This window comes from Vidua chalybeata, chromosome 5, assembly GCF_026979565.1.
Source record: "Vidua chalybeata isolate OUT-0048 chromosome 5, bVidCha1 merged haplotype, whole genome shotgun sequence".
NCBI lineage: Eukaryota > Metazoa > Chordata > Aves > Passeriformes > Viduidae > Vidua > Vidua chalybeata.
The window spans coordinates 4,609,686-4,635,910 of NC_071534.1; the positions used below are offsets into that span (position 1 = coordinate 4,609,686).

Consider the following 26,225-nt stretch of genomic DNA (forward strand, 5'->3'; position numbering starts at 1 on the left):
ATCAACACAAGCTAGAAATAAAACTGGGAACAAGGATGTGGGGTCTTCAGTCTGGAGTTCTCACATGCAACATTCTGTAACAGTCAAAAAATGTCTTACCTGCAAAATCTGTAATCAAAGTCTCACAGAACACATACAGCAATTTCATACAGTGGCTTCAATTACTCTAATCCCTTCTTCAAACTAAACCAGCAGCTTGATCCCTGGTAACTTCATATACACATACACACACCACCTTCCCAAGCAAGATTAAATGCTTATTTTCAAGAGGTAGTCTTGTTCTGAGGATGTTACTTCCATTCACAAAAATTACTAACCCATTATTCTGCTTAACTGCAGTCAAGATTAAATAAAAGCTTGAAAGGCAAAGACGCTCTTGCACTTTCCCCTCCTCCTCTTGCAAAAAAAAAGCCCCTGAACTCCTCCCATGTAGAATCTGTATCCTATGCAAAATAAAACATACATGGAAGATGGCCTGGCAGATTTCCTCTCACCTTTCAACAGACATACAAAACCAAGTAATTCCATGCACTGGCAGTGCTGTAAGGTCTGGCTTACCGCTGCAGGTGGCTGATAACCTCCATGCTGCTGGGACTGCACTTGGCCAACTGAAGCTGGGTATCCCTGGACTCCAGTGCTTGAGACTGACTGGTCATGCTGGGAACCATAGGACACAGTCTGCTGACTGCTCACAGATTCAGTGTACACAGATGACCCCTGGCCACTGTCAACTGTTCCATCAGCTGCAAAAGTTAAGGATAAAAATCTGCATTTCAAGAACTGTTGTCTGGATTTAAAATTTCAAAGATCCTATAACTGATCAAATATTAAATTGATTTTTGTGCCATGTCACATGGACCTTTTTTAGCATTTTACCTCTTGTAATATTTAAGCTGATTTTAAAATCTTTTTTTCCTCCATTATGCCTTCCCCTAAAACCCTGAAAAAAATTATTCAGTTCAGGAATTCTTTGGGAGAATATTTAAGAATAAACAATATTTCCTACAAAAGGCTAGACTAGAAATAGAAACCTAAATTCCACATTGCTATGAATGATCTTTCAAGGTTTATTAACCATTATTTTTATTTAATTTTACACAGACATTTAAAACAGTTGTGTTGTGCTGGCTGGCAGATGCACCAGGTAGGCACAGTAGTGTACTAGGCATAATTTAAAATCCTGTTTAACTAATGAGCAGACAGTAATTTGCTTTTTAACTTCATCATTCTAGTACAGAAGTTGTCATCTTCCATCATTATTCAAATACTTATTCAAATGCTGGGATAGCAGAAGAAGAAAAGATAGGATTATAAATTCATCTTTTCATGTACAGTATGTAAAACAGAAAATTAAGACTTTTCAAGAAAGGAAATTATGAGCTGAACTACTTGTAGATTAATCTCGTTTCCACTTTAAATGTAAGTTAACAAGGGTTCAAGTAAGCTGTTTTAATAGCCTGATCTGCACTGGTGCAGGAGCATACAGCCTTCTGCAGGGCAAGAATATACTGTCCCTGTAAGAGGGACAAAACCAAGGGCGTGTGTTCATGCTTTAGATGCCCCAGTTGACTCAGTATATTGCCTTGAAACAATGGGAAACCATTTTGTGCTAAGACACTGGGCTGTGAATTGTGCCAAGCCTTGGTTCAGCTAAGCCAAAGGAATGAATCTTATGTTGCTGTGCTTTCTAGTGGCCTACTGTTCTTCAGCAGCAGCAATGGCAAACAGCATCATCTTAGGGCATTTACTGCTGTACTCACCAAAAACGTAAAACTAATGGGAGGAACTGTGTAAGTGCGAGAGTTCCTAAAGAAACGAACCGAGGCACTTACAAAGAACAGATATACTGGGTTGCTGGAACTGCAGCTGTTGGTGTTGATCAGCTTCTGGCTCTTCAGGCTCCACTTGTGTAGAAACTGATGCTGAAGCAGTAGGGACAGCAGTAGTACCAGTGACAGACTGGGGATGCTTTGACCCTGCTTGGGAAGCACTTGATGGCTGCTGCTGCTCCAGCTGCTGCTTCTGACTACCTTCTTCCTGAAGTATGTTCTCCTGTTCTTCTTGCACCGACTGGCGCTGCTCTCGCTTGCGCTTAATCAAAGATACCCTGTCCTTGATAGCCTTCGCCATTGTCTTGTGATCCCCTTCACAGACATAGCCAGACTCCACCTGAAGGAGGATACATTCACAGAATTCACACTGCCACAGACAGCCCCTGTCCGAGTGCTACAACAAAGCTCTTTCTGGCACTGCTCTTCTACACACTTGTGAACTCGTTTATTTCTAGACAGTAACAGCGAAAGCAGAGGCTGGCAGACCACATTTCACTGTCACAGAACAGTACTGCTTCCAGAGCTTTGTCAGACCACCAGCACTTACCATTTCCTGTGCCACATCCTCTGGGACATCTCTTTCCAAATCAAATGAAAACTCTATTGCCTCATTATCTTTATATTTGCCCTTGAGCTTTTTGATGTCTTCAATTCGGAGCCAGAGTTTAATGGCAATTTTTTCTCCATCATCTTCCTCTGCAAGTTCTACCCGTACTCCAGTCTCTTCTTGGAAGAAAGCATGATTCAAAAGGTCCTTAATAGCATATCTAGATATTGGGAAAGAATGTAGAAAGCACATTCAGCTACCAGGATTTCATAAAATATTAAGGAACAACCTTGCCAGGTGCTCCCCTGATTTATTCTCTAAATTTTATGCTGTTTTGAACCACCTCATGTGCATTCTGTTGGGTGTAATTAGAAGCTTTGTCCTGAAGGTACAAACGAGATTTACAAACACATCATTAACAATTGTAGTTAACAGCTTAAACTAAATGGTAAGAAATAAGTGATGTGCAAGAACAAATCAACTTCAAATGAGAAAAAAGTATGAAATTGTTTAAAAACAAGAAAAAGAACTGAAACTAAAAATACACAGCAACACCATCAGATGTAAAACTTCAAGAGTTAATAAAATGGGATGAATAAACATAATGAACAAAATCAGTGCTGAACAGAATAGAGGGCAGCTAAAGGGTGGACAAAAGCTGAAACAGTCTGAAATCAACATTCAGTAAACAACAACCATGTAATAGCAGAAAACAAAACAAATCCCATAAATAAGCCATCAGCACAGTTACAGATTTCCTGTAATGGCATAAGTTAACCACCTGAAGCAGAAGTCATCTCGCAGAAAATACGGATAAAAATGAGCAGCAAGAATTTAAAACCTGGAGTCCTCAAAATGATCAATCGTACCAACAGAATCAAAGGGACAAAAAATCCCAAAGGATTACAGAACAACCAACCAACCAATCCAAATATCTGGAAACCCAGAAGGACTGTCCTCCACTACTCTGCTGATTAGGACAAAGTTTTAATAAAAGCAATAGAATTTCTGAATAAACTGACATAGATGGTTACTATGGCATTTGCACTTTTCCTGACACTGTTAATCCTCTTAAACAATCACTGAATAGGAATCTACCAAAGATCAGCCAAATACTGGCTTCCCAACTTTCAGCAGAACAAAGACCCCACGAAATAACTGGATTTGATATCATCAAAAGGACATAAAGGACTCAGACAGCAGCTAGTACCTTTATCTGCAAAGCAAGTACTTACCTTTCACCTTTGTTTTGCCGAATGCATCCCTCAATAATCTCCTTCACTTCAGGGATTGCTACTTTATCAAAGCTGGCTGGCTTGACACCCTGAAACACAGAAGTAACAACTGAGAAACTGCAAGGCCCATTTGATTTAAGGTTTGATTGTGCTGAAAAACCACCTATTTTTACTCTCTAGATAACTGACCTAAATAACTAGTGCAAATTGAGGCAAAGTCTGACCCCAGTACTACTGCTCATTTGTTTGTTAGTGACTTTTGCAAATGCTCCACACACACCCCTTTCCATTTCCCAGCTACGTTTCTGTAACAGAGAGCATTGGCACATAAGTGCTCAAGTTATGATAAGAGAACTTTTTAGTTTTCATAGAAGTTGTGCAGGTTAGAGGGAAGTACACAGACTGGACTGAGAATGGAAGGAAATGGTTCCTATGTAACACTAATGCCAGAAACCAAAGGATTAATTTAACAGACTTCAAAGCATTCCGTTGCTTCCCAAAATGTTTCCAACCTGCCATTATATGAAGTAATTTTTTTACAGGAAAAACCCTAGCCCAGGATGATCTGACTGGATCATTAAATAACTTGTCCAGTGTTAAAAAAAAAAAAAACAAAAGCCTTCCAGCATCTTGGCTCTCCTGCAAAGCCCTACTATACCCAAACCACACTCCTGCATCACTGCTGTTGTGAGTTCAGGGAAATGAGCTTACAATACAGGCTGTACAAAAAAAGCCCTTCCACAATACACAGCAACCCTTTTTCCAATACACACTAAACTACAGGGGAAAAGGAAAACAAAACCTAAGTAAGATTAACCATCCAAAACAGTAAAATAAACATGCTGCGAGATGTGACCATCTGGGAATTCCGAAAAACATTTTAGGCAGAAAGCCAAGCTTCATCACTTAATCACGGCCAAGAGTGGTATTTTGGGGCCAACTGTGCCCAGCAAAATCTGTCACCCAATTTCACTTGATTCAACCTTTAGTTTCAAACTCTGTATTTAAAACAGCAGAATGAGAGAGGATGAAGACGTGCTGTTCAAATGTTTGAACAGAGCTGGTGTTTTCAACCTAAACAATCCTGAAATTATACACCAGATACATCAGATACATCTGACCCTGTGTCACTGCTGAATGACAAGTAAACCCAAAGTGAAAACCACAGCTCTGAAGTACAGAAATAAATGAAGTAGTAGTACAAGCATTGTGATTTGTGCCCTAAACAGAAAGTACCTGTCCCAGTATCCTACAAAATACTGGTGACATCAAGACATGATCCTTCCCCATTCCTCTATTGTGAACAGGAAACAAGCCTGGAAACAGAAAAGTTTGAGTCGAAACCCCAGTCTTTGCAACTACCAACCCTGTACTCCAAGTTCTTAAAAGAAAAAAGCCAACACAAAAACCCCACACTGCAGAAAGGAAACAATTTATTTGATAAAAACCAGTATGCTCTTATAACAGGAAGGTTATCTAGGTCTTTGGTCTAAAACTTGCCCTTGTGAAACTCTAGCAATTAAAATTCACAGAACTGCAGACTATACTGTGCCTAGAATAAGCACTGAAACACAGGCTGCCAATGAACATTAGCTGAATGCTTTTAGAAGCTTTGCTGACTGTTAAGCCTTAAGAAAAATCAATGCCCCAGGTGATAAAATATCAGACCCAAGTTTGGATGGGTAGGTTGCAGACTGTAACCAGGCCTTATACAAACCTCCAGCTTCCAAGCAGGACACAGAGCTCTCCACTCTAAAGGGAATTATAAAACTCTCCTCATATAGTTGACTTGTCAAAGGTGCCACCTTTCATTATAACCACACTTAATATGGTCCCAGAAGTTCAGGTTTATATATGGAGTATAGATATTTCTATATATAATTAAATGCTCTCCTGTATAACATATATAACCTATGCAATAATTATTCAACTCCTGACTGCATATATTCCCATCTAAATTTGCCCAAGTTTAACACATGTAAGTCTTTTAAATAGCTCAAGCCTCAGACATAGCAGCCTGCACTGACATTCTTTTACACTTTGGCAGCAGAAGGATGATGTCTGATCTGTGACTATCTCATTTCAGAAAACTAAAAGCTAACATGAGGAAGACAACTGGTACAGAAAAATATCAGCATAACAAAGCCAGGATATTATTTTTCTTGTTAATTATTGTACCACATGCTCTGTTCTTGCACAGAGCCTGAAAGGTTAAATCAGTAATTCAGTCTACTACCCTGCATTTCTCATTGCTGAAAGAAATTAAAGACTTGTCCAAAATCTTCAGGTCCTTCCATGAGGACCATTTTACAATACCCCATTTTATGAATTCCAAACCAAGACTACAGTTAAAAAGTGAAGCTCCTGCCAGCCTCCTTTAGCAGAACTTCCATGTTCCAACTGCTCCTCAGAAAATCTGGGAGAACATCACACTAGGGCCTAAAACCAACGCAGGATTCTGTGTTCAAGCATCTCCCTATTTCACTTTGCTCCACAGTCCATGAGAAGGGCTGCCTAAACCTCCTCTCCAGCTCTGGAAAAGCACTCCCCAGATACTGAAGTTCATCAGCTTTTCAAAGCCTTTTGTTCCCTCCTGCAAGCACCAATGGAAGTGTTGAACTATTTTATACAACAAGACAGGGGTACTAAAATGATTAAAACTCAATACATCAGTGAAATCTGTTCTAACCAGAGCTGCCTATACACCTAAATCTGCCATCACACAGAAACCCAAGGGATGCCAGGCCCTGAAATTCACATAACCTTGATATGTTCTTAAGACTGGATGAGCTGGGCAGCCAAGCATACCTTCAGCAGTTTCTGAACCCAAAGGCACTCAAGGAAATGTTAAGCCAGACAGTGTTTCCTGCTTTTACCACACTTAAGATTCCAACGTGCAGCTCCTGGTCCCCATATTCCTTAGAACCACCACAGGACAACTCAAATCCTAACCTACTAGTCCTGTTTCCCAGTGGTAGTTCATTAAGAATTACACAGCCAAATCCCACTAGCATTATTTACAAGTTTGCTAAAAAAAACAGCAGAAAGAGCCCTCACAAAAGAAAAATAAAAAGAGTAGATACATATAACAGGCACACATGAAAAATCAACATTTTCTCAAGCTACTGTTCTAAAATTGCACAAGCTGACAGTGCTGCTGAAAGCAACAGTGTCCTTTTCTCCATTCCCACACCCATGTAATTTCCTTTATTTTGCCAGCAAATGCATTAATACAGTTGCATAATGAACCAAATCACAGCATGTATCAGACTTGAAACAAATCCAACCAAAAAAGGCTGCAGCAGCTTCCAGTGAGCTTCAGTTTCCTAAACTGCTGCTTGAGCTCTCAGGCTTACAGAAGGACAGTCAGGGCAGAAGTGCTTATTTTGAAAGAAGCGCCAATTTTAAATAAAAATCACTCAACACTTATATTTTGAGAATGCCTCTAAAATATGGATGTTTATATAGGTAGCCACAGATACAAAGCTAAAAACTCACAGTTGGCACGTTAAGCATAAGAAAGATTTCATATTTCACTTATCTTAGATGTGATAAAGTTTATGATTTTATCAGATTTTAACCAGGTGAAAAACCATGTTCCAAAATTCAACATATACAGTTATTTGCTGAAGTAAAGCCAAGTTAGGTATTCTCAAAAAAACTAAATTTCCAGGAAACTTTTGAACCCCAAAGTATAAGCTATCCAGAAATCTTCCACAATTTTTTGCCTAGAAATATATAATATTTTGCATTAATTAGATCACCACCAGATTACTGAGTCAGTAGTTTAATATCTTGTTCTAATGCAAGAGATATCAAAAATATCATTTACTTCTTTAGAGAAGGTAGAATCAATGCTGTGTAACTTCTACAACAAATCAAAACAAAGGCAGAGGAAGTGTTATATGCCCTAAGACATTCTAAATTTAATAAAAATTGCTTAGATTTGGAACAAAACCATAGGTGGAAAATAGCAGAATCAATTAATGTTCCAGCCATGATGGTCAGGATTTTAAATTACATTTTAAAAACTACAGGGGAAAAAGTAAAGTCAAGTTTAAAAGCTAAAGAACCAAGCTATGCAAATGTAAAGAAGTTCAAAAGATTTGTAGAGAACTCTGATTCACCTCCAAAATATTTTCCTGTGGCTACACACACTTGACAGAGCTGAAATTCTTACTTACCTCTTTAGCACAATCCTTGTGAGAGCAGCAACAGTGGGAATTAACAATTACAAATATGGGACAGATCTCTCTTTTTGTGAAATCCATCAGGAAAAGAGAGCCACGGGCACCACAGTGTTAGCAAGGTGCTATTTTCCAATGGAACTCCACTGGGCTGTGGACTTAACGCACAGCAGAAGGAAAGCAGACATCAAGGTTAGAAGGGAGCATTGTTTTCTCTTTGACATCTCTTGTTATTTTCCAAGTCCAGTACATGAGGCTGCAGAGATTTGAGCTCAATATCTGCTTTTGTCACTCTAACACTGATGAGAAAGAATCAATATAAGCAAGAGGCAAGCACGTCCCTTTCTGCCTGCCCAGCCAGCTGCAAGAGGAGGAAGAAGTGACAGCAGAGGGATCCTTTACTTCCTGCATGTCCCCACCCACCCACTTGGCTGCTCTGCCTACTCTCCACCCAGGTTTTCTGCAGGAGTTTAAGGCTGTGAGTGTGATCATCACACAGCTCCCTCCTGCTGCTGCAGAAGTACCTCTCTGACCAGAGCAAGCAAGTCGGTCAGTGTGTTGTGCAGGGGAATGAAGGCAGCTGCTGTTTCTCCTCTCCTTTCCATGGAGCTGCAAGCAGCACACACACAGCTGAATGCCATTCGGTCTAACTAAACACAAGTCAGCACTACAATACTATAATGCATTTTGCTACCAGTGGCAACATCATCTAATTTCCTTTTCCTTTTTCCTTAATGTAAGGGCACAGAGATTTGAAGGTGATTTTTAAACTGCTGGACAGTGTTAGAAAGCTGCCTTGTTGCTTGGTTTATACCACACATGCACACAAACATGACAGAGTTGTATTTTCTAGTATCTCTCGCTAGACTTCAGACCTCAACCTGAAGCTCAATTTTTTTTTTTTTTCTTCTGATACCTAGTTACAAGCTACCATTGTAAAACCCGTTTATTAATCAAATGAGTTGGCCACTGCTTCAGGGTTTGGGTTATTTTATTTTATTCTTAGCAATGCTAAGAAAGGTCACATATACCCTTTTAAAGATGAAGTTAGCAAACTAATTTTGACAAACTAGTGGCGATGAACTGTGATAAAATCAATTTAGAATTATCAAGATCACTTTTCACCCTAAAATAACATATTCAGTTCCTCAAGTATACCACAATTATACCAGTGGTGTTTTTGTAGTATACACCATCAGTGTTGCAAAAGCAACATTCCACACACTTAATTAAGGCTACACTTTTCTGGGGTACACGGCATGACCTGCAAAGAACATTCAACACTTCAGCTTTTGACAATTCAAGTCTACCCATCCCAGTAGAACCATAACTCTTGCTTAGCTCTTTTCAAAGATGCTGTAACTCTAAGAGCCTGGAAAGAATTCTACAGTAACTGATTGATCTTCTCAAACAAAACGTTCTAACATTGCAGTCCAGAAGCTAATAGCACCAGCAGCAAAGTCAAATCACACAAACAAAGTAATTAAAGTGTCTATATTTTCTTTCTGCTAAGCTGTTACCATTCTAGTTTGAGCCAGTCCCAGGCTGCCACAAACCATTAATTCAGGAATTTAGAGAGAGCATGATTGCAGTGGAAAAAGAGATCCAACCTCTTTCCCCCAGTCCCAAAGAAGCCCTAAGGCTATGGTATATATAGCATTTAAATTGGTTTACCCCGTGATCTCCTAAATTTCACTACCTGCAATTAGTTACTTACCCAGCCCTCAAAACCTGCATGCTTAACCATTTCACCACCTCTAATCATTCATCTTAATCCTGCTCCTGTTCTAGGAATAATCCTTCAGATTTAGTTCTTTCTTTATTTCATACAGAATACACCTGAAACTGTTTGATAATTCTCACCCCAGTTGAACTGAGCAAATAGTATGAAAAGAAAGACTTCAGCTTAACATTTACTCAGTTCAAGAGACGCATGGTTTGCCTACAGAGGATTGATTTTCTTGCTCTGGTTAAAAAGCAAACTAGAGTAGTTTTTTTTAAGAAATAGAAATGCAACATAACAGAAGCAAAAATTTAGTTTCACTGATGTCAGTATTTTCATAGCAATTAATTCTGGACAATTGATGATTCTGCCAAGAATTAAATTGGTAAATCCTGCAGAATAAACTCTGTACCAGATCAGTATCCTAGCAGAGTAAACAGCATTACTGCAATGCAAGCAGTGGAAGCAGATGAAAGCTTTAGTGAGCCAGAGCCAGCTCATGAGGTACTGTTCAGGCCAGGACAGGCCTTGTTGTCTTCCCTTCTGATCAAAAACAACTGCTTATTTTGAACCCAACACCTTTTGAACTTGATGGATCTACCATCATCCACATCAAAATTTCCCATCTCATCTATTTGAGAGCTCTATGCCACTGAAACACATTAAGTAACTGGCCTTCACCCTCTGCAGTGCAAGTGTGTAAGTTATTCAAGTCTCATGACCCTTAACTTTTTCCAAACCAACAGGTAAGCATGTGTGCCCTGAGTTCAGAGTCACACTGTGAAGACAATGGCAACGCTGTAGAATTTATGCAGGCCTGCTCACTGCAACCTCACTGATCACAATTTAGATACTCTTCCTCTTCAATTTACCACCCAACCTCAAAAACATTTTGAGGCATTAACAAAAAAATTAGAGGTCAATCACAACAACAAATTGACAGACGTACAGAACTAAAGTTGTTATACATACAAGATATATATGAATCTTGATTGACACATTTAAATTAATTGCTTCTTCCTGAAGTTAAATTTCTATGAGAGAAGTTTTGGTGAAAAGGATAAAACAGACTCCTCATTCCATGAGCAATCTTTGCTCACCATCACCTTCACATACATATCTACAGGTGATCTGCAAGCCCAAGAGCTGGAGAATACTGACACTGCCTCTCAACCAACTTCTGTCAGTGTCTCAATATTGTACTTTTATCTACTAAAGCCAGAGATTTTACAGCATTCAAAGCCTTACAAGATTGCTATAGTAGGCTACAGTTCTGTTACTTTGCTCCCACACACTTAAGTTTGAACAGGAACTAGTCATAGCTCTTCTTAGAAATTACTGGCTGCAAGCCTTTCCAGCAATCTCAAGTAAAAGGTGTAAGTAAAGTCAAAACCCACTCTATTTGTGATAATACTAAAATGCTATGCACTAGTGCAGAATATATACTACAGCTCAGAGCTACCCCACTGACAAGTGATCCAGCCCAGCAAAAAAGTTATTTGCAATTTTTTCTCAAGACATGGAAGTCCACTGCTCCTCAGAACCACTAGGGAAATAAAGTATCAGTTTATTTTAGAAGTACAAAGAAACTGAAGCTAAGAACATTGTTTCAAGTAAAAAAAAAAAATATTAATTAATCACAACAGCTACTGTAATTGCAGCAATTCTAATGTATAGAATAAATTAATCAAGCTCCAGAACAGGAAATTTTGTAACCAGGACAGAATTTCTTAGTGCACAGCTGGCTAACAATTAGCATATTGGTGCATGGAATAGTGAAAAGGGCCTTGTTTAGAAACACACAGTATGAGGACAGAGGTTCTTCTGAAACAAAGTCTGACTGGACAAATAGATCAGGTATTAACTCTCTTACTCTTGCACAAAAGCATAAAGGTAAGATCAGTTGCATCTATCACACACAGTTCTTTAATCTAACCCTTAGAAGCAGAGATGCTGCCTCTAACGTGAACACCTTGAGCTAGCTCCATGATCCTTTGCTTTATTGGGAATTCAGCTTGAAAATGGCTTTCAAAAAAAAAAAAACCCAAAACCAGACATGCCTAGACACACATTTCAGTTATATAAATTTAGAAATGCCACAGTGACACAATACTAGAAGTGTCTGTCTTCTATTTTCAGTATGGAAAACATGTTTTTGAAAAATAAAATTGTATTAGTTGCACCCTCTGCTTTAATCTGCTCCCACTCTGGTAGAAAATCATTGTTCTGCACTCATTTTTAAGTTCATGTACAGTAACTCAAAAGCTTAGTTCCACTGGACTTCAAACTGAATTTAAATAATGATGTAACACGGGCCACAAAACCCACTTGGTACCAGAACTAGCCTTTAGAAAGTATTATCTACTTAAAAGGCCTAAGGTAATGTTGCAAGCACCAAAAATAGTGCACAATTCCAACAATGCACCAAAAGTCACCATGCCTTTTATTTTCAGACTTATTCTAATAGGAGTGAAGACTTTCTTGGAGTTATTCCATTCCTATCCCTTGCAACTATAGCAGTACAGCTGGCAGGACAAGAAATAGTAGCCTATGCATTCTTAGTGTCAGTATTTTTAACTAGTACCACTCTATGACAAATAACACTGAACCATCAGTCTCCCCACAGGAATGTTTCAGTGATTCACCAATCACAGAACTATAATGGCTCTCATCCCACTGCAGAGCCAGGCATTTTAAAAACACTTATCACCTCCCTGTTTCTAAGAGCCACCTTCCCATCTCTTGTTAAATTAACTTCAGTTAATGTAAGAACTAAATGGATGTCAGTACAGGACAGAATATTAAATACTAGGATCATAGTTTTAAGAGATCTGATCCTTTAAAAGATACTTTTTAAGCTTTCCAAATTTTTAAAGATACATTGTTTCACCCACACTCTGTGAACTTAGGTTTCTAAAAATACATCTAGAAACTCCACATTACTACTACACTTCAGAAATTAAAATACGCTTGATTTTATGCAACTCAGCCAGTGCTCACAAGCTTCCACTCCTTTCATCTCCTGATGATCTTAAAATTATATCCTGTTCAAAACTGCCAAAAGACAGAACCCAGGCTCATCAGTGAGCAAGGTAAGAAAGAAATAGCTCCGTTTTCTTCAAACTAGGTTTGTTTCACATCAATACTGACAAAAAAAAAAATTCGCTGTGATCTTAAAGCTTTTGCTGCTGAACAGTGAGCTACTTTTAGAAAATAATTCAGCTGAATAAACCTTTTCCCTTCCAAACTCAGCCATCACCTGACTTAGCTGTGCAAACAACACAAAATCTGGGTAAGGCTGAAAGGGATCACAGTGGGTCATCTGCTCCCACCTCCCTGCTCAAGTAGGGCCATCCCAGAGCACATGGCACAGGATTGCCTCCAGAGGGTTCTGGAGTATCCCCAGTGAGGGAGACTCCACACCCTCTCTGGACAACCTGTTCCAGTGCACCATCACTGCACAGGAAATAAGTTCTTCCTCATGTTGAAGTGGAATTCTGTGCATCAGTTTCTGCCCATGGCCTCCTGCCCTAATGCTCAGCACCACCAAAAACCTGGCTCCATCCTCTGACACCCTCCCTTCAGATACTCAGACATTGATAAGGTCCTCTAAGTCTTCTCAAGGCTGAACAGGTCCAGCTCCCTGAGCCTGTCCTGAGGAGAAAGATGTTCCAGTCCCTTCACCAACTTTGTTGCCTGACTGACAGGCTCAAGGTGATCACTGCTTTTCCTTACCTGGATCATTGTAACTTGTTAAAGAAGACTTCTAAAGTAATATGCAAGACTGCTTAAGATAATTAATGCTTCTAACCCTTGAATTTCCACCTTCCACTTTTAAGGCTCTGTGTTTCTGAATTGATGAGTCAGTGACTGGTTGATAGGAAAGATATCTCCATTATCTACTTAAACCAGATAAAAAAAAATCAGGTAATGCAAGGTAAAAAAATCAGTTTTATTAATGCCTAAAAAATGCTAGATATTGCTTCCAGGAAGAAGAAATTAATCACCACTCATTAAGTACTCCAAGTAAAATTAATCATATGTCTAAAGGTTTAGTATTTTTTATTTGCTACTTAAGACCCCTTAGGAAGAAGAAGAAAATAAGAGCTGGAATACTTTGTCCACTGCACCTCTAGTGAAAATGAAGCAGTTGACTGGTCTAGACAGTTATAATGCCTAACTTTTAAGACACTAAAGAAAAGATTCATTTTATGTCAACTGACCAAACCACAGCACTTTGTAACTGCCTTCTTTCCAGCAAAGAGAATGACCTTCACCCTAACCAGTGAATTCCAGTTCCCACCAGTTAGGGAGATTAAGGAGTTTTAAACCAGTTAGACACTGCCTGGTCAGGTTACTTATTATGTGCCTTGTTCCCTTAGGCCCTTTTTTAAGCTCTGGAGAACAGAGAAGAAAAATGTTATGCCTGTTGTGGAACATTTTAGTACTGAACAACTTTTTTTTAAAAACTCAAAAAATGCAAAATGCTTTTTTTTTCCCCCCCCTTCTCATCTTAAGGCCAGCTCAGACAACAGACATTTGTTTAGAGAGAAGAGACTGGACTTCTGGTGAAAGAAAGGACAAATACAAAACTTCACTTTGTCAAGGTAAGCATGGAGAAAAACAAGTACAGAGCACAAGTCCATCAGGAAAATTTAAAAGGTAAGTTTATATGATGGGAGGGGGGGAGAAAGAAAAAGGGAATTTTCTGCTCATACTCAGATGATTTGTACATTTGAAACTGAGGATGGTTTTAATAACTTTTTTGCAATGAACATATTTGGGATTTTTATGTTAGTGGCAGATATGCAAGAAGGAGAAAAATCTGCATAATAAACATATTGTCTTTTTACTAGTCCTGGGACTAGTCGATCACCTAGCAAATTTAAGCCTTGGAACATCCAAGTATTAGAGATCTAGATTTTGAGGCAACAGCTTGGGTTTCCACGGTCCCACCAGAGGCTGAGGCAAAGCAGCTGAAGTTACTGCAGTTAGTTATGCCTTCACTGCATTGATGCCCAAACAGACTAAATTAAGAAATCATACTTAAGATGTTTGTTCTATAAATATCTGTTTTTCCATTTAAATGCACGTGTAGCCCATTTTAAATATCTCCTGTGACAAAGTGTTTAATTGCAATAGGCATGGAACAGGTCAAAGAAAATATACCAGTCTCTTAAGAAAAAAGTCAGACAGGGAAAGCCTCCTAAATTTTACCAAGCTCTTACACTCTTTCTTTTGTTTTTTATGCAAGCAAGTATGTAAAAGCATTATGTATCTTGATTTCATTTTGCATTGTAACTCTCTGCATTACTTGGATACAGAGCAAAATCACCAAAAAAATACAAAAAACCAAAATCACAAAAAAAAAAAAAAAAAAGGGGATCCATTCCCTAATCTAGGTGTATTCCACATTGACAGCTGTGCTTGCACGAGAGGGCAGAGGAGAAAAAATGAACCGAAGGAGCGGGAAACAGTACTTTAACTATAGTGCAGCTTGTAATCAATTCATTGCAGGCTTAGATTATTTCTTTTCTGAGGCCAAGCAGGCAACACTAAGTGCTCACTGGATGCATTCAGTCCCAGCTGAGGAGACATACTGCTTAAACCTCAGAGATTTCCCCATCCCACAGGAAGGTAAAAATCCAAAGAGCTGAAATTCTTTAAGCACTGACTACTGATTTTTTTGGAATCATTTCCAAAGACCAGCAGAGGATGGCTTCAATAAAGAAAACAGGGTTTTGAGACAAAATTGCAACACTGTGATTAAAAGAAAACAAAGATCAAGGCTAGATTCCTTTATGCTTGAGTGACAAGCCGTGCAGATGTCTTTCCTTTCTAAAGAAACTGCTAGTGAAAGGGTCTGGACTGAATATGCTGAAGGGTGCAAGTACAAACAGAGGTCAACAGTCTGTGTTAAACTGATTTCCTTATCAGAATGGTGAAACAAAGTTCAGCATAACACCTTGAGCCCTACCAATTCTGCACAGTTGTGTTTTTTTAAGCCAGGTACATACCTAGGTTACTCTGTTAAAAGAATTCTTCTAGATAAAGTAATCCAGAATAACAATTTAATTGCACTTTTGTTTCTTGGGCCAGAGAAATTTCAAGAACTTTATCCTAGGACTGTTTTAAGGAATTACAGGAACTTCCCAGTGAGAGAATGTAGACAGTATAAATGAGCATCTTAGGAACAGCAGGCTTATGCAGCAATGCTATTGTCCAAGATGTGAAGCAACAATTACTGCCTGGGCCAAAAAATGTCTCATCTGCGAGAGGAACTTCAGCTTTTAGATCCAAATTATAGATCTGTGCTTGCTAAGGTGTATTATTTAACAAAAAACTGCTTCCAGCCATGAGGAAAGACCCTGAACCAAAGAGGTAGAACAGGACTGAGTATTCTGAGCAGTACTGCAAAGCTGCAGTATCTGGCCATCAGCTAGAGCCATCCTTATCACAAAAGATGTCAGGTCAAAACTCAACAGAGCTGAGGGCCCCTAAAAAAGAGACCAATGCACAGCCAAAATGAGAGAAAAGAACATAAGCTGGTTTATGTCCAAGAGGTTCTGAGAGGACACCCTGGGCATTAAGAGACCTTTTACAGGATTCTGTCCTAAGCAATAGCAAGGATTTAAGATAATGGAGCAACTTTGCTTTTTACTAAGCCTAATAGTTCCTGCAAAGAGGGTGAGGGACATTAATTAATTTAAATACATATGGCCTGCAGTCAGTAGCTGCACATTTTGATCTTATTGCCTTTGGGGTTTCAGTGATTTTTAAGCTCCACCACGGTATAACCTTTCATGACTTTCATAGCAGACCATTCCTACTGTCCTTCATTCTGCTCTCTGTGTGCACCTAGATAAAATAATCCTTTCAATTTAAGGCACAGCAGGACTGGAGCTGCTACCTCAAAAAAACCCTAAACATGTCCAGGTAGGTAGCAATGAAGGGGTTGAAATGGAGATGCTAAACCTTTTCCATAAAACACACCCACCTTCCAACATACATCAGAAGAGATGTGTTGGTAAGTACTGCTGCAGTCACTTTTGCAGGAGGGGGTTTTCTGCCTCCACTCTGTCACTGATAGTTCACACACTGTCCTTTCAAGTACTGAATCTGGCAAATGGTTCACCCCTCATCCACAATTGCACACACAGTCTAAACTTCTAAAATCTTCTAAAATTTAAAACTACCTGGCTCTTTTTCACATTGGTTCACAGAGCTTTCACAGAGGGGTAAAAAGAATGCTAGGAGTATTTAATTTCACTTTCATAACACAGATCTCTTTCCACATTATAGAACACCAAATCCTCCATTATCAGTTAAGACAGGATTGTGCCTTATTTCCAGGTAACGTTGTCTTGCCTTCATTGAAAGCTTTCCCTGAAAATTCTTCACATTTTGTTTCTGGTTGGTTTTGTTTTGAACAAACTGCTTTGCAACTACACTGAAATAAACAACCCCAAAAATACCAAAGCACACAGACTTTCAAAGCAGACAAATGTACATTTCATTTTCTTTACTTTCCTGTCCTTTGCTACTTTTGAAATAAAACAAGATTTGCTGGATTTCATATCAAAGTGTATCTTAAGAGCTCTCAAGCAGTAAATTAAATAGTTGGGGGGAAAAAAAAAATCAACCAATAAACTTGATTTGTGAACCACTGGCAGAGTAAGGTGGTGTTGGACGGACCAAAAAATTGCCAGTGTTTCTCATCCACTTAGAATTTCCAGCATCAGCCAATAACAATGGGCAAAAAGGAGCACCACACACAATAAACAAGTGGTAAGTGGAACCCTGGTAAGTCTCTAGGTAACTTTTTCTGCTACAAATCCCTGCAAAGCTTTCCAGTTATGTACTTCAAAGACCAGGGAAAAGATGGGTCTGTAAGACCTGGGGATTTACAAGCCTGAGGTTATCTCAAAACGTGATCCTCACCAACATCCCAGTTCCCAGCAGTGTCCTTAAGGAACAGGCAGGACAGTTACATTAGGCAATGTCTATCCAAATTTTGCTGCTTTGCCTTTGTCCAAGACACATCCATAAGCACAGCAGAAGGTACCACTGAGACTGCTCTAGTAAGATACATAGCTTTCTTTCATTGATCCCAACTGCTTCCAGGACAGATTATGCTGTACACAGTGTAAGGACTAGACTTTAGCCTAGTTCTTAAACTCTATTTAGAAAATTACAGGTAAGTTCGCCAACACACAAAATAAAAAAACCAAACAAAAAAAACCCAACTCTCTATGTATATAAAAAGTTATTCTAACATATGTGCAAAACACTGAAGTGACCACTTAGGCCTTTTTTTCCCCCTTCTTCTGTGACCCTCCAATATTTCTCTGAAAAAAAGGGATAGTCTTATTTCACCAAGCCTCTCTTCAGAATTCATTGCTTCTGACATGAAGACTCTTCTCCAACTCTAAGTCAGGAATTGTATCTGCCTTTTGCAGTGTGAGGCATCAGGAATAAGAGAGCATTTTATTTTTCCAAGCTAGGCAAGTTGTTCATTAAATCTGCAACTTCTCTAAGGTAATGTGCAAAAAAATTAACAGGAACTCATTTGTTTATGGACAAAGAGGTAAGTTGAAGGGGTTTTTTTTCTCCTTTGCACTCATGCACACGTATTCTGAGAAATCCAGTGTGAGTTTTCACTTCCCCAAGCAGCCACATCACTATTCTTTCTGAATGCTTAGGTCACAAAGTTGAACATGTTTGTTTCACTGTACTGGTACAATCATCACAACACCTCAGATATCACAGAAAATCTAGCCACACCATACTGCAAATTTCTAGCACTGCAGTTCTGCTTCCTGCACTCAGAGCCTGCATGTTCCCCCCAGTCTGGTCAGATGGGTCAGCTCTAATCTCTTGATTGCCTTCTCAGCTGTATTTGTTTTCTCCCACAATACCTCCACCTCCACCACTACACTTACCAGGGTGGAATAGCTTCCTACTATTTATCAAGTATTTCCACTTCATCATTATAAGAAGTGCCCCCAAAACACAGGAACTAAGGGCCACTCAGAATTCAATGAACTATTAAAATCACTCCAGGTAACTGTCTGGCAGCCAAGCCAGTGCTCAAATCTGTTATCCAGCTTTATTGCCAAGAACAAGGTTACCAGCTCCTCTTCAAGACAGAACTACTTCCACCATCCCCCAAGGGGCTTAGAAAATAATCTGTTACTATTCTAGTGCATTTATTTTTTCTAGTTTGGTTTGGGGGGTTGGTTTCTTCATATTTTTTCTTATATACTGAAGGAAGAGTATGAACACATACAAAATTTTATTTCCATTCACATATTTTACAAACTTCTGACAGATGTTTAGTGAGTTCAACCACCCTGTAACTTTGCACTCATCCCAAAATAATCTCTTTTCATTTTTTTTTCCCCACACACGCTTGCACAGCACTGGTGCTACCCAGCTGTAGTCCTTTGCTGCTAACAGCAGCAGCTTTAGACTCAGTAGTGAGGAGGGACTTACGCTGGTCACTCGGCGGTAGATCTGCGCAGCATTTTGGCACTCGGAATAAGGATACTCAGACGTGGCCATCTCTAGCATACACATCCCAAAAGCATATACATCAACGGACTCATCATATTTCTCCTCATACATCTCAGGAGCCATGAACTCTGGGGTACCTTAAATTAAAAGAACGATTCAGACTCTAAATGTCTCAAAGCGAGCAGAGGCTGCTGGCGTTACTCACCGCAGGGACAAGCGGCTGGGCAAACCTGTGAGACAAGAGAAAGTGGAGGCAAAAAGAAGAGGGAGGAAACCCTTAGTGACTCTGTTGCACCAATGTACTTTGTGAGTCTTCCATTGCAAGGCCTTTATGGAATAACAATGGCATGTGAGAACTGATGCAATTCCCTCTTTAGGTATGTTAGTGGATACAAATATCAGAACAGACTGGATTAGCCTGAAATCAAACAGGAGGGGAGGGGATAAGAAGAGGGAAACACTGCAGACTAGCCATAGGCTGCAAACCAAATACTAAGGACAGTTAAGGCACTTACCTTTTCTCCCTGTAAGAAAAGAGGCACATTAAACCTTGTTTCATAAATTACCTGACTGCCCTCTGCTGCAAAAGAAGTAGTACTGGTAAGAGCCCACAGCTAGTCTCGGACCTGGTGCTCTCCATCTACTTAGTGAAGTAGAATGGATGAGGTAAGGCCTTGCAATGAAAAGCTCTGTTGTTACAAATAAAAATCTCTGTGAAGAGAGGATAAAAGGTAATTTTCTGCAAAGGCCACTCACCAGAGCCCTTTTCTTCATATACTTACCTTCCCACCTGCAGTATATTTATAGGCCTACTGCAGATACAGGCATTAGTGAGGGACATCCTACAGTCAAAAATACTCAGAAATACAGAGAGATTGAGTTACAGGCATAGAGCATGAGAATCAACAAGTCCCATTTAAATAGTGTGCAGAAAATTTTTGCCCAGTGAAGCATCACAGATCCCCTCTGCAAACAAAGGGACTTCATTGTATGATCAGATATACTTCAAGCCAGAGATGCAAGTTTGCTTTTTGTAAATTTAAACACAGAATTATTTCCTGCAGACACCAGATTCCAGACAATTTACAGATCATTCTACAGCCCATTGCTTGTTTTCACCACGCTAAACCAAAAAGAATGTAATTGCAGTCATTTATCCAAAGGCTAATCATTAACAGATAACTGTGCAACAGATGGTAATTTTCCAGTGATAAATTTGAAGATATGACAAATATGCATAAGAAATTATGGTTTTTAACACCATTCTTTTTTTTCCTATTAATACTTTGACCTGGTTAAGAAGCAGGAAATATTTCAGCCACAGCTTGCAAGAAAATTTACAGGTATACGCCATTGATCCCAGCTAGGAATCTGGCACAGGACTGTTGAGTAAATGCTGAATTTTAGCAAGCTCTAAATACTGAGAGTGAAAGAGATTTCATTCCCTGCAGTCTATTGACCCAACTATAAAAACAAAGTTGATAAAACCAATTCTTTGAAGAATTCACAAGAAAGATTACACTAGTTCCACCACACCAATTTCTGAAAAAGGTTATGAATGGATACATAGGGACAGAGCCAGAATAAAGCAGTATTTCCCAATGCACCCTCCTAACTCACAAAAATCCACATTCTACAGACTCCCTGAGTAAGGCATTATACCACAGTCTGTGTTATTATTTAAATACATATACATAATATTGACTTGCTTTGGTATACCTCAGTTTCTGATTACTCACAAGCTGCAAGAGTTCCAACATTAACTCCTGGTGACAATGAAAAAAATTGGCTGTATGAACTAATGCTACACTAAATATCAAAATGTTGTTTGGTCACCAAAATGCATTTGAACATTTCTTGAAGCAGCACCACATCAAAGGTAAGATTTATATGTAGTGAAGAGTGGTTTTATCAACAATGTTGCACTAGATTGTTGGGCCTATATTCTGAAATAGCTAGTGTTAATATATAAATAACAAAAGCACAACCAAAATTTCAACATGTCTTTGCATTAGGAACACAGAATGACCTCAGCAACCAAGAGACAAAGCCTACATATTTTCAGGCTTTGACCATGTATCTTTGTAAGCATGTTTTTTAAGAAAGCTCTTAAAATACTGAAGTCTCCAAAGAGGTAGACTGGCTCAGTAGCCTCCAAAACAGGAGAGGCTTACCTATCACACTTTTGGCAAAAGAAGCTCGTTTCAGGGTTGCCAGACCAAGGTCTCCAATCTTGACTGATCCAGTGGGGCCAGTAATGAAGATGTTGTCACATTTTAAGTCTCTATGAATGATGGGAGGAGTACGTGTGTGCAGAAATTGTAAGCCTTTCAGTATCTGACGGCACCAGCTTCGCAGTACTTTAATTTTCATCACTTTAAATCTTTTCAAATACCTAATGAAAAAAGTAACAATAGGTTAAACAGATTCTGCTAACAAATAGTACATTAAACTATACCATTTGCTGTTTGGAACAAAGAAACAGTAATTAAGGACATGTATAAATTTCAACTTCTATTTTAAAATCTACCTGAGCATTTCATTACTTCAGAGGAGCTAAAGATGATTCCCCTCTACAAAACCTATCCCCTTTCTGCTAGCCAGCAGATTATAATGATGAAACAAAAATGTGAAAGCTTGGTGTACATAGCTGATAACTCCTCTGCATACAAAATCATTCTACAGTAATTAGACAGTTGGATTGGGAAATTTCAGGGCACTGCTTCAATGACAAATAATTCAAGGCTCATGTATTACATTTCTTTACATATTTAACTTCTCAAACACTCACAATCTCTACCTTGATTAATTATAACTGGGTGGGAAGGTGGGTCACTAGATCCAAAATGTTAATAACTAAAAATGTACAGAGCTGTGGAAAACTGCAAGAGCTCTGAAATCATTATTCCCTCGTTTACAAGAGTAGTCAAGCACTCTGTTCAAGGTTTGCACATTACATTTTAAATCTGCTTCAAATTTACCTGTGAAATTAGCAAGTAAATTAGAAATTCTTAAAGATCCCCTCCCTGGTGCAGGACAGGGTGCGATCACCTAAATCCAACTGGTACTACTCATTACTTCAAAATTATGGACAGATAGAGACAGGGCAGAGAAATCTTTAAGAAGGCTCTGTCAAATAACTGAGGTGGAAGACTTCATACATAAGTCTTTTTGCAGGTAAAATGCAATCCAACCTTGAAACCCCATGTAAGAAGAGTCAAATTTCATACCAGAAATATTTTTCAATGAGCATGACCTAAGACTAAGATCTTATTCTTTTACTTAACTTCAGCAGGTTAGAGATGCCACAAGGTGAATAACCTCTGACAGTTTTCAAGTGCTTTCCAGCAGGGTTTTCTCTCCATCTCTATTTGGGTAACATATTTTGAAGTGAAGTGTTCCTTCTGAAAAAGTTCAGGCCAGACTACATGTAGAGAAAGGACCTAGCATGCTCTGTAGAGCAAGGACTTTATTCTTGTTCAGGCAATGTTACTCAGTCAGAGTCTCAGATAAAGATCAGTTTCACACTACAGAAAGACTGCTAGTAAATTATGTGACCAGCATGGAGTCTAGCCACTGCAATCTTAAAACTAAAAGCAAGTTGTGTTCAATTAATCCATGGCAGTGGGTCAATCTCTTCTGTAGATTCACTTAACTAGGAGATACAGTCCTGATGAAATCACTTCAATCAGCTCCAACACAGAAATGCAGTGTATTCATCCCTTTAATTTCTCCAGTTCAAAATAAGATCTGGGAAATCAAGTTGCTAGCAATGATCCTGCTGTGAAAATAAGTCTGTAAAAGTAACTGAGTCAGTTCCAGAGGAAATCAGGTCTCAGAATGTAAAGGAAGGCAGGGGAAAAGCCAAGTCAAGGATGGAAACAAACTGAAGGAGGTTCTGAATCACACCAGCCACCACTTGAATTCTTGCTATTGATAAAACCCTCATTAGTATCTCTCGAGCCTGTTCCAAAGATTACATGGTAGGGGCACTTCAGTTCAGCATCTGGAATCCCTAATTAGATTCCTGGTTACAAATATGCTAGTCCACTGCCAGCTTTTCACTGTTAAAGGACCTGGATCCAACCATCACCCAGCATCACGCAGTGTGGCTGTCACTGTTCCATAACACTAACCTGAATTAAGTCACATGTCACTTAATGCAGAAGACAATTTAAAATGGAAGCCCATATAAATACATAAAAATAGACAAGCCTACTATGTATATACATATAAATACACAAAAATAGACAAGCCAGTATGTTTTCACTTTTCCTACTATCGGGGAATAACTTGGGCTTGAAGAGACCTCAGGAGGTTTCCAGTCTATGTTTCTGTAATTACAATTACACAGAGCTCAAGGAGCTGTAGGAATCCTTACTAACATAAAACAGGAGAGAAAATTTCCTTTAAAATATCATCATATTTGTATTCTGTTCACTTTTTTTACATCAAGTGACAAGAATATCTATGTCCCAAGAACCAAAAGAAGAAAGGCATCACTTATCAAATGCAGGTAAACATATTGAAAAAAAGATATGGAAGTAATAGACAAATATATGCAAACACAAGTGCGTTTGCACAGTGTAAATCTAGGAAAACACCACAAGCAGATCATTATTATTAATTAAGGCACACCTGAAATCTCCCATACATTAACCTGCCAAGTCTCAAGCAAAGTGGACTAGAATAAACTAAATTACAATTATAACACCAACTATACAAGAGTAGAGAAAAATCCTAGCCAGAACTCTACAGTTTAAAGGATTTTCAATTAAAGAGCCTATTACTTTTCTCTGGATTAAATAAAAAGACTTCCTTATTTCAGATACAAAATAATCCCACAGACAGAAAATCTGGTGTGTTTCTTCCTACAAACACCCTACTTTATAATTGTCTATTATTACTTCATCATCTTGCTTATGACACTATATAAGCCAACCCAAATATTAAAATCTGTGAGAGGGATAAAGGAATAAAAAAGGGAGGAAAAAAATGAATTTAGCACTACACATTCAGCAGAAAATTAGGTAAACTTTATTTAAAGGCATCAGTACAGAGATGCAAGACCATTAACTTACTACTTGTCTGAAAACAGCACATGAAGCAGCAGATCTATTATTTTACCTGAAATACCTTAAGCAACCTGAGAAACATCTCCATCAACATACACCTAAGAATGTTGTCGTATCTTAAGCCATCCTATTCAAGTACTATTTCAAGAGACAAACACTTTCCTGTAACTGCAGCCCAAACTCCCAGAGAGCCATTTTTCTTCTTAAGAATGCCCATTTGTAGTTATCAATAAGCACGATAAAAAACACAAGACATTCACAGGCTATTTGAGCCAAAGAGAAGGCAAACTGTTTCCAGCTCCCGCAGCCTGCTTACACATGTAGGGTGTGAATGCCTCTCCAAGAGTGAAATGGGCACTGAACTAAGTGAGGGATGCAGAGCCCCTTTATTCCAGAGCTGGCAGCTTTACTCCCAGCAGAGGGATGGTGGCTGGTGCTTGGGACATGCTCACAGAGAGGAGCAGAGCCCCTTTATTCCAGAGCTGGCAGCTTTACTCCCAGCAGAGGGATGGTGGCTGGTGCTTGGGACGTGCTCCCAGAGAGGAGCAGAGAGCGGAGCCCTGCACACCGCTAGAGGCCCTCGCAGCAGCTGCAGCTCCAGCGCTCTGCTTTTAACTGGGCCTTCACCACACCACGAGGTGCACTCGGCTGCCTCACAAGTCCAAGCTGCAGGATTTTTATCTGAAGCTTCAGCAAGTTTCAGATATATCAATAGGTGGTGAATTTTTTTTTCTTTTTGCATGTTATTTGTATTAACACCCAAAACATCCCAAAAGAGGTGAATTCATTTGAGCTTTGAACTTTATGAACTAGCTCATCCTAAATGGAAAGCATCCAGAGAAAAAAAATAAAATAAATTCTGAGAAGTGAAAACTAAGTATTGCCTTCCTGAGCTCTTAAAATCCAAAAGTCTTGTGCATGTGCTTACTGGGACATCACAAGTAAGAAGTGACAAGCTTGCTAACTCAAAAGATGTTCTTCCATGCCCTGCAATGCTAGTAATGCTCCTCTTAAGCAAGAATGTTCCTACAGTAGGTTATCCCTCAGCAGAAGGGCTCTGTTCTCATCCACTCTAAATATCACCTACTTCTAAGTGCTCTAGAGTTGTGCTAATGAAACTGAAACGCTGTGACTTGTCTTAATTTACTTACGTTTTTAATGTTCCAGACGTCATGAGTTCCGTCACAAGAACAATACACTTTTTTCCTTTGACTGTAGACTCCCAGGAATCATAGAACCTGACAATATTGGGATGCTGAAGCCCTTTCAGCATCCCAGCTTCCTCTTTAAATCTTTGTCGCTCTGACTTGGACAGCTTCCGATCCTAATAAAAAAGAAAAGGTGCATCAGGAAGTTTTGCTTTATTTTCTTATTGAGAGGCAGCAACTTGAAAACAGTTAGGTACACACAAGAATCACACATCTTAAATACCATCTGGTTTGCAATTATCTTTAAATATTCTGTTTTGAACACATTCTATTACAGTCTTTTTATAGTATGTTGTTCTTTATAATTCTGTTGCTCTCAGGGTTAAGAACTGCATGTCTGTAGATTAACTCTTCTTTCTGCTTTCTCCTGCTATACTACTCTTAATAAATTTAGCTGTTGCCTGACTTGGGGTGGAAAGGGGATACAGTATCTTGAACACTTCAGTGTCTGAGAATGAAATCAGATCATTTAAAGCATGTCCCTCTCATATTGTACATAACAATATCCTTTCATTATTCCTAGATGTCTCTCCAGACCACTGGTTAACAGATGGGATTAAGCAGTTAACTCTGTTAACATACAGTATGTTCCTGTAGCTGTAGACCATCAAGTGAATGAATTGGATTTTCTCTGATTAAATGCAGAACCTCATGATTGAGCAAGTTTCCTGAAATCTCATGTCAGCAAAACCAAAAAAATGTAACTCCTAGTAGAGACAGAAAGCAATCTTTTGGCCAGAGGCAGAACACAAAACAGCATTTCTGGACAATACAGTTGTATTGCAGCTGGCTATCAGCTATCACCAAGACTCGGAGCAGCTATTACCTGAACGAGCAGTACATCTCAAAGAGAAGTTTCCTTGTGCCATGCAGTGTTCTCAGTTTACCAAGGCATGACCAAT

At 39.0% G+C, this 26,225-nt stretch overlaps 1 protein-coding gene across 9 annotated transcripts in view; it reads right to left on the reverse strand.

Annotated features, from left to right (window-relative positions):
* Positions 1 to 26,225, reverse strand: part of WNK1 (WNK lysine deficient protein kinase 1) — a 98,853-nt gene that overhangs the window by 40,869 nt on the left and 31,759 nt on the right. For all 9 annotated transcript variants that reach the window (XM_053944220.1, XM_053944216.1, XM_053944215.1 and 6 more), the window contains exons 2-8: positions 25,267 to 25,439; positions 21,215 to 21,435; positions 19,020 to 19,177; positions 3,615 to 3,703; positions 2,380 to 2,599; positions 1,833 to 2,169; positions 559 to 743 (exon numbers count right to left, since the gene is read on the reverse strand). In XM_053944220.1, the coding sequence (XP_053800195.1) occupies positions 559 to 743; positions 1,833 to 2,169; positions 2,380 to 2,599; positions 3,615 to 3,703; positions 19,020 to 19,177; positions 21,215 to 21,435; positions 25,267 to 25,439 (1,383 nt within the window). The remainder of the gene's footprint in view (positions 1 to 558; positions 744 to 1,832; positions 2,170 to 2,379; positions 2,600 to 3,614; positions 3,704 to 19,019; positions 19,178 to 21,214; positions 21,436 to 25,266; positions 25,440 to 26,225) is intronic.